At 56.1% G+C, this 8,897-nt stretch overlaps 1 protein-coding gene across 1 annotated transcript in view; it reads right to left on the bottom strand.

The window, feature by feature from the left end:
• EPB41L1 (erythrocyte membrane protein band 4.1-like 1) overlaps positions 1-5,146 on the bottom strand; it is a 28,773-nt gene extending 23,627 nt beyond the window's left edge. Inside the window, exons 1-4 of the mRNA XM_009999851.1 lie at positions 4,934-5,146; positions 4,198-4,362; positions 396-500; positions 275-317 (exon numbers count right to left, since the gene is read on the bottom strand). Coding sequence (XP_009998153.1) covers positions 275-317; positions 396-500; positions 4,198-4,362; positions 4,934-5,146 — 526 coding nt within the window. The remainder of the gene's footprint in view (positions 1-274; positions 318-395; positions 501-4,197; positions 4,363-4,933) is intronic.
• Positions 5,147-8,897: the final 3,751 nt, after the last annotated feature.

Here is an 8,897-nt window from a genome sequence, read left to right as displayed (position 1 = left end):
TCCTCCCTACTCAGGGCAGGTGGAGATAGCACCAAGAGATGCACCTGGTCTCAGCCAGCTCTCTGATGGCATGGATGGGGTCTTTGCCCCCTGACACCAGTCATGAGTTAGAGGAGAGATGGGTAACAGGCAGCTGAATGAGCAACAGCATTCCTGTTCCCAGGCCAGGGAGGGTGGGAAGGGGACCCACTAGAGGGACTGCCATGCCAAGCCATCTGAGAGCCCTGTGGGACACCCCAGGGCTGGGAAGGATGGAACCTCCTTGGGCACTTACTGCGGATCTGCTTCTTGATCTCCTTGGAGGGGTCCAGCCAGTTCTGCAATAATGAAATAGTGGGTGAGGGGGGCCCCATGCCATGGAGGAGGTGGCTGCAGACAGACCCCCCCGTGCTCACCTTCTGGCTGTCTGAGTCACAGAAGGTGAGGCCGAAATAGTCCTTCTCCAGGAGGTTGAGGTGCTCACACACCATGTCAAAGAGGACCTGACCTCGGGCATGTTTCTGCCAGGGACACAGAGAGGTTGACAGTGAGCTGGATCTCTTGTGCTCCCAAAGAACCAGCAGGCACAGGCAGCACCTGCTGGGTGCAGTCAGAGAACACTCGGGAGGGTCACAGGGCAGGCCCTCCAAACAACCACCAAAAGGTGGTTGCTCTGAGAGCAGCCCTCTCACCCAGCAGCTCCACTCTGGGAACACCCAGGTGGCCCTGGGACTGCAGGGAGAGTCGAGGAGGAGGTAAGTCATGCAGGCAGCAGGTCTCACAGGCCAGGGGCACCCGGTGCCCACTTGGCTCACCCCCTATCACACCAAGGAACAGTGATGCCAAATCAGAGAGGAGTCCAGCCAGCCCAAGCACCTCTGGTCCAGACCAGCAAGCTCAGACAAATACGCCCCAGAGCTCACTGCAGCTGGTGCTGCCCATGGGACAAGTTCCTTCCCAACAATGTTGGTGGCAGTGGTGGCTTGGTCCCGAAGCACAACCTAACAAACGAGAGACACAAAGAGCCTGAGCCAAGCACAGGGATGGAGGGCACCTCATTATCTGCTCCTTTGAGTTTCACTGATTTCTGGTGGCAGTGAGGCCAAGGCTCACTCATGGAGATGGAATAACAACCCTTCTCAAGTGTGTTTGTCCCCAATTTACAGCCTTTCAGCCTGGCAGCTCCCATCTCCCCTCGCCAAGGTATGCATTTCCTGGAGCATCTTCAGCAGGCTCCCAGGGCTGGCAGCCCAAGGCCTCAGAAAGCACAGCCCCAGCAGAGGTTTGCCGCCCTCAGCTGCAGCCCTGAGCTCCTTATGCCCTGCAAAGCTTTTCCAGCAGTTGCTATCACCCTTCCCAGGTCTCACCCCTCCTGCTGACAGGGGTTTTGAAGGCAGGGGCTCACCCAAGGCACGTGCCAGGGTGTTACACTGAATGGCTGGACTCACTGTTTTGATTTCCACTGAATTCAGCTTTAATGAAGCGTGCAGGCAAGGCACAGATATTCCCACGTGGAAAGAAAGAAATGCAACTCCAGCCTTTCTATGCTAACCCCTCTCCACTACGCCCTGAGTGGCTTTTTGAGCAAGCAGCAGCTCTCTAAAAATCGACCAGATCCTCTGTGCCACAGCACAGCCAGGGACATTGCTCTGCCCCCGAGGCCACCAGCCAGGCTGCACCCTGGGGTCCCGCTGACAGGCCACTGCTGCTGGGGAGAGCAGGGGAATCACAGAATCATCAAGTTTGGAAAAGACCTGCAAGATCATCAAGTCCAACCATTCACCCTACAACCCCCAACCACTAAAGCATCTCCCTCAGCACCACATCCACCTATTTTATTAACATCTCCATGGATGGTGCCTCCACAACCTCTCTGGGCAGCCTGTTCCAAGGCCTCAACACCACTCTTTGTGTGAAGAAATTTTTCCTAATATCCAATCTGAACCTCCCGTGGTGCAACTTGACCCCATTTCCTCTTGTCCCATCTCTAGTCATCAGGGAGAAAAGGCCAACCAAAGTGCCATGAGCCCCTGCAGGCCCCTGGGGTACTCTGCTCCTTTGCTTCTTCAGAAAGGCTTTCATCTTCATGAGAACCAATCTTTCCACATCTTTATGACAATATTTCACTGCTGCAGTGACAGTCAGGGCTAGTGGACTGTGGCCCTGCCGCCTGCTCTGTGGGCAAGGGGACAGACCCACCTCCTGGCTGCCTCAGGGGGCTCACTCATAGCAGGCAGCTCTCATACGCAGGCAGCCCCCACGCACAGGCAGCCTCCACACACAGGCAGCTCTCATACACAGGCAGCCTCCATGCACAGGCAGCCTCCACGCAGAGGCAGCCTCCATGCACAGGCAGCTCTCATACACAGGCAGCCCCCATACACAGGCAGCTCTCATACACAGGCAGCCTCCATGCACAGGCAGCCTCCACGCAGAGGCAGCCTCCATGCACAGGCAGCTCTCATACACAGGCAGCCCCCATACACAGGCAGCTCTCATACACAGGCAGCCTCCATGCACAGGCAGCCTCCACGCAGAGGCAGCCTCCATGCACAGGCAGCTCTCATACACAGGCAGCCCCCATACACAGGCAGCTCTCATACACAGGCAGCCTCCATGCACAGGCAGCCTCCACGCAGAGGCAGCCTCCATGCACAGGCAGCTCTCATACACAGGCAGCCCCCATACACAGGCAGCTCTCATACACAGGCAGCCTCCATGCACAGGCAGCCTCCACGCAGAGGCAGCCTCCATGCACAGGCAGCTCTCATACACAGGCAGCCCCCATACACAGGCAGCTCTCATACACAGGCAGCCTCCATGCACAGGCAGCCTCCACGCAGAGGCAGCCTCCATGCACAGGCAGCTCTCATACACAGGCAGCCCCCATACACAGGCAGCTCTCATACACAGGCAGCCTCCATGCACAGGCAGCCTCCACGCAGAGGCAGCCTCCATGCACAGGCAGCTCTCATACACAGGCAGCCCCCATACACAGGCAGCTCTCATACACAGGCAGCCTCCATGCACAGGCAGCCTCCACGCAGAGGCAGCCTCCATGCACAGGCAGCTCTCATACACAGGCAGCCCCCATGCACAGGCAGCCTCCATACACAGGCCGTCCCCAGGCACAGGCAGCTACACTCCCGTCACTCATCACTCCCGCACAGCTGGGCCCAGGTGGCAGGACCCAGATACAGATGCAGGTCCGCTCTGCTCAGCCAGCTCCAAGCTGCTGCCAACAAAACCCTGACTTGACTGCTCACCAGCAGCAAGTCCAATGGTCTCCCTGGCAAAGGCTCCAGGATTTCTGCTCCTCAACATCCTCAGCTTTTGCATTTTTAAGCAAAGTTGCAAGTCCTTAAAAATTTTAAAATGTCCCTCCCACCAGGAGTAGGCCACCAGTTGGAGCATCATGGCCAAAGCAGCCCTGCAGCATGTCCTAGTGCCATGGCAGCCAGTGACAGGCACCAGCCCTCTCAGTGTCTCCCTGGGGTGACAGCCACTACCAGCAAATGTGCTCCCTGGCACACACCTGTGTGTGCTTGTGCACAGCCACGTGACCAAGAGGGAGTAGAGCAGACATCCAGAGCAGGGTGCTGGGTGCCTACCAGGCCATTGCCCTGCCCACACACACAAGGAGGCAGCTACAACCCCTCCATACTCACACACACAGGTAGTGCTGCCAGGCTCTGACACGCCTCCTCATGCAGTCCCTGGCCTGCTGGCTTTAAGGGGAGGGACAGCAAGGGATGAGCTGAACACAGAGAGGATAGAGGCACACCTGCCTGGGGAAGCTGTGTGGGTCCTTGATGTCAGCCTCAGCCCCCAACACATGCACAAACCCTTTTGCATGCGGGACAGCCAACATGTTGCGCACTTGAGGAGTTGGCAGACAGGCTGGCACAGGGATGTCATGCACATATTGTCAGGCAGACTCTATCCCACAGCTATTAAGCTTCTGCTTTTTATCTGTTTTATGCCAAATTTGGATTTACTGGGCTGAAATTCCCTGCCAGGGTCTGTCTTTCCAGATTTTTTCCTTAGTTTGAAATTTCAACTCAAACTGCTATTTCTGTGGCTTCTTTTCCCTAGGAGTGAGGTACTACAAAGCTGTCCTTGGAACAGCCCTGCTATCAGGAACTCAATGGGCTGGGTAGTGTCCTCATGCTGAGATGAGTCCCCTCCTTGTTGTCAGTGCAGCACCCTTAGACTTACCACCACCTCGCACTCGTACTCAGAGGCATCGAGCAGAGTCACTCTGCAAAGGGCACTCTTCACTTTCTTGGTGGTTTTCTGGGGTGACTTCTGGGTCTTGCTGGGGGTTGTTTTGTCAGAGATCCCATCTGTCTCACTGTAGTCCTTCTCCTCCATCTCTGTACCCTGTAGTGGGGGATGCACAGCATTACCCAGCACCACAAGTAATGGCTGGACGAGCGGACAGATGGGGCAAGCCCTCCAGTGGCAGGCAGAAGAGGGCAGCTGATGGGGCTAAGGCTGATGACCTCTTGGGAGTCCATAGCCATAGGTCCCCACTCCATGATGGATACAATAGAAAGTGCATGTCCATGAGCCCAAGGTCAGCTCGGTACCCAAAATCTCCCTGCCCAACTGCCTGGGGCAGCAGGCAGGGCAAGGGCAGCAGGCAAGGCTGGGGCAGCAAGCAGGACAAGGACAGCACTGTACCTGCTGGCAGCAGCACAGTGGTGAGGCTGATGTTGGGGTGCAGATGCTGCTCCAGCCATGCCAGGGGCAGCTCAGTGCAGGAATATGGGGCCACATATAGTCAGAACTCCTGGTTGCCATCCTGCTCCTTCTGCCTGTCTTGCCCATGAACAGCCAGGCTGGCAGCTGGGAGGCAGCTAGACAGCTAGTCCAGACACGGCCCCAGTTTTTGGGTGCTCCCCTGTGGCCCACAGAAGCAGGGAGGTGCCACTTCCCTCAGGCTCCTCACAGCCTCTGTGTAGGATGTGGCAATGGGCAGCAGGCCGAGGTGGCACATCCTTTCCCCTGCTGCACTCTGTGCGGCGGCCCTCTCACTGCTCTCAGGGCCCCGGCCGGCGGGGCGGGCGGCCCTGGGGGCTTGTGTAGCCGCGTCCAGCTGCTGCTGCGGAGCCTCCTCCTGCTCGTTCTTCACCTCCGAACCAGGGCCTGTCTCTGTTGTCATGCCCGCCAGTCACCCCGCTCTGCCACTGCAGAGACAGGTGTCACTGGGCACATGGGATGGAGGATGCCCGCCGGGGACACCCACTGTCAGGGCTTCACCCCCAGTTGGGCTGGAGGAGAAGAGCCAGCAGTGTGTGGAGGACCACCATCAGCAAGGATCCCCTGCAGCCAGGTGTGCAGCTTGGACCACCTCCCTGTACTCCCAGCAGGGAGCAGGGCAGCCATAACCCCCCACTTCCCCAGCCCCTTCAGCACCTTCCCCAGTGTTTTTTGAGTGGAAGAGCTTATTACGGGACAAAAAAAACAGGCTGCGAGTCAAGTTAAGGGCTACCCTGACACAGGAAATTGCAAATATGGACACCACAATACATTACATCTGGGATGGCTGTTTTTTTCCCCCTCTGGACTTCCCAGCAGCACCAGCACGCTGGGTTCCCACGGCCAGCATGCCTGGACGCTGCAGGGCAGCAGGACAAAAGCTGACTCCAGCTCCAGCTGCCTGTCCTGTGTCAGATGCAAAAACCAACCCAGGGCCAGAACAGGGGAGGGGAAGGCTCTTTCCATGAATAATGTCTCTGGCTGGTGTGCTCAGTGACATGTTTTTGCAACTCTTCTCTTTTTTAAACCATTATGTTTGCAGCGTGGCGCTGCCAGGGGCTCCTGGGACAGTCCACACATGCACAGGGCATCACACACCCTTTACGATGGTCACTTGGGTTGCCCAGGCCCCACCAGCTGCTCATTGTGGGGCTGCCTGTGCCACATCCAGCTGAGATGGCCACCACCTGCATGCCCGAAGGCTGTGGCTGGACGAGCTGGCTCAGGCGGCAGCATCTGCCCACAGTCACATCATCCACCTTGCCCACAGAGGAGCCACATGAGCAGCCCTGAGCAACACCTGCAACACCAGAAAAACTGCACTTCTTTGGAGTGTATATCATGTGTATCATGTATAATGTGTGTATCATGTATAATGATACTTCTGATCCCCATTTCTGGAATCACAGCCCATGTGGCATGGACTGAGTTTCTCTCTGAGCTGCCAAAGCCCAGGCTTTGCCCCAGCCTGGCAGCACTAAGGCAGGGATGAGGTCTCAGAGCGGCTCCAGGCCACAGGACCTAGACACCCTGGGGCTGGAGGAGCTATTTGGTGACATGACATTTCACCATTATTACCTCCTGTAAATCCCAATCACCTAAATGTTCTAGAAGGTATGGGAGAGCAAGTGCCTGGTCAGAACCATGACCTAAGGAAGGCAGGGAAAGACCACTTTTAGAATCACAGAATGGTTTGAGTTGGAATGAACCTTCAAAGACCCCACAGACAGAGACATCCTTCACTAGATCAGGTTGCTCCAAGCCCCAGCCAACCTGACCTTCAACACTTCCAGAGATGGGGCAGCCACAGCATCTCTGGGCAACCTGATCCATGGTCTCATCACCTTCATCATAAAACAGTTCTTCTAATCCTGTCCTCTGTCAGTTTAAAACCCTCGTCCCTTGTCACTATAGGCCCTGGTAAAAAGTCTTGCTCTGTCTTTCTCATAAGCCTCTTTAAGTATTGAAAGGCTCCAGAAAGGTCTCCAGGCTGAACAACTCCAACTCTCTCAGCTTGTTTCCAGAGCAGAGCTGCTCCAGTCCTCTGATCATCTTCATGGCCTCCTCTGGACTTGCTCCAGAAGCTCCATGCCCTTCTTGTGATGGGGGCTCCAGAATTGGACACAGTCCTCCAGGTGGGGTCTCACAAGAGCTGAGTAAAGGGTAAGAATCCCCTCCTTCAACCTGATGGTCTCGCTGCCTGGGATGCAGCCCAGGACATGGTTGGTTTCTGGGCTGCCAGCCCACATTGCTGGCTCATGTCCAGTTGTCACCCATCTGTATCCCCAGATCCTTCTCAGCAGGGCTGCTCTCAGCACCCTCATCCCCCAGTCTGTGCTGGTGCTGGGGATTGCCCTGACCCAGGGGCAGGACCTTGCACTTGGCCTGGTTGAACTTCGTAAGGTTCATATGGGCCCACTCCTCTAGCCTGCCAAGGTCCCTGTGGTGGCATCCCATCCCTCTGGCAAATGAACCACACCACCCAGCCCTCCACAGACCTGCTGACTTTCTTTCTTTTACAAAGCAAACACATCTCACACCACAGCTGATGTCCCACCTCTGCCTTTCAGGTGTCCCTCAGCACCATGGGGAGATACGAAACCTTATCCAGAAAAACTGCTAAAACTGGCTTCTGAGAGTGGGAGGGGCCAGGAGACAAGGACAGGGATGGGCAGAGAAGACAGTGTCCTGCAGGACAGCCTGTGCCTCATGCAGAGGGCTCAGCCTGAGCTGGAGGAGCCCTGCCCTGTGGTCAGGCGGACAGTGACACTACTGCTGGCTCTGCAACTGCTGTGCTGTCACCACAGAAGGACAGTTCACACCAAAAGAGCCAGGATTTCACCTCCCTGCCCCAGGACATGCTCTCCTGGCCAAAACTGGCAGGACATCCTGCCACCAACCCCTGAGAAACATCAGTCTCAGCTTCTCCCAGCAGACCTCAGTGCTTGACTGAAGGCACAGGATGACTTCAAAGGTCACCAGTGTTTTATTTTTTCTGCAGAGGAAACGGAGCTTGTTGTTCCACTGCAAATCCAAGCAGTTACTTGTTCCCAGCTCCAGTCCCTGTGAGGATCATTTCCAACCACTTCCATTTTGGAATCATCAGGTGAATTTTTTAATCAATATTAAATGTCTAAATAAGAACCATCACTTTAGGCCAAAAACACCCTGAGTTTTTCTACTTAAGGTTTTCAAAATTTTCTTCCAAACTATTTTTTCCCTGCTCTGGGAAGCACTGATCCCTGAGGAAGTGATGTGGCTTGTTCAAGGATGGCAGGCTAGGAATTCATCCCACCTCTCCGAGCCAGCCCTGCTTTTGCCTGTTAAGCTCCAGTTCAAACTTTCTGACAATGGGCAAGGCACTTGATCCAGGAACCCCATCTTTCAGCTGAAGCACAGGAGAGCATGACACAGGAATGCTCAGGCTGAGGACTGCCAGAACCATCTCCCTACTCCCACCATGCCTGGCTTCTTCTGCCACCCTGCTTTGGGATGCCAGGTGCTGTCCCCCTTCCCCAGGGCCTCAGCCCTGTCACTCACTGTCCCTCCTGCCCTGCTGTGGACACTTCCTGGCTCCCCAGCACCCCCTGGTCCCAAGCCTTGGTGGGGGGAGACAGAGGAAACCCATGCACTGCTGGCTCCCTTTGGGCCCAACCCTGTGGCATTGCTCTAGTCCCAGTAGCATGCAACACAGAGGATGAAGGAACAAGACGCTCTATGGGCCAGGGTGGGCTTGGGAGGTGCAGGAAGAATAAGCAGGTCTCTGGGCCTGCAGCCATGCTGGGAAGGCTCCAGTCTCTGGCACTGGGCTGCAAACACCTTGCCAGGATAAAAAGGTCCAGGAGATTCCCCCAGGGAGAAGGGGCTGGCAGGGAAAGCAGCACCTGGGGGCACAGCTCTGCCGCAGCTGGGCCCACAGATGTGAATAGTCCTGGCACAGGCAGAGCAGGCAGGAGGGCCACGCGGGCACAGCCACAATGGCCACATTCAGTTGGTGGGCACTGGGGCCACATCCCTAAAATCAGACTCATAGAACGGTTTGGGTTGGAAGGGACAACAAAGATCAGCTAGTTCCAACCCCCTGCCAGGTTGCTCCAAGCCCCATCCAACCTGCCCTTGAACACTTCCAGGGATGGGTTAGCCACAACTTCTCT

Source organism: Chaetura pelagica, unplaced genomic scaffold (genome assembly GCF_000747805.2).
Source record: "Chaetura pelagica isolate M959 unplaced genomic scaffold, ChaPel_1.0 scaffold146, whole genome shotgun sequence".
NCBI classification, from domain to species: domain Eukaryota; kingdom Metazoa; phylum Chordata; class Aves; order Apodiformes; family Apodidae; genus Chaetura; species Chaetura pelagica.
This window is presented reverse-complemented; position numbering and strand designations above follow the sequence as displayed.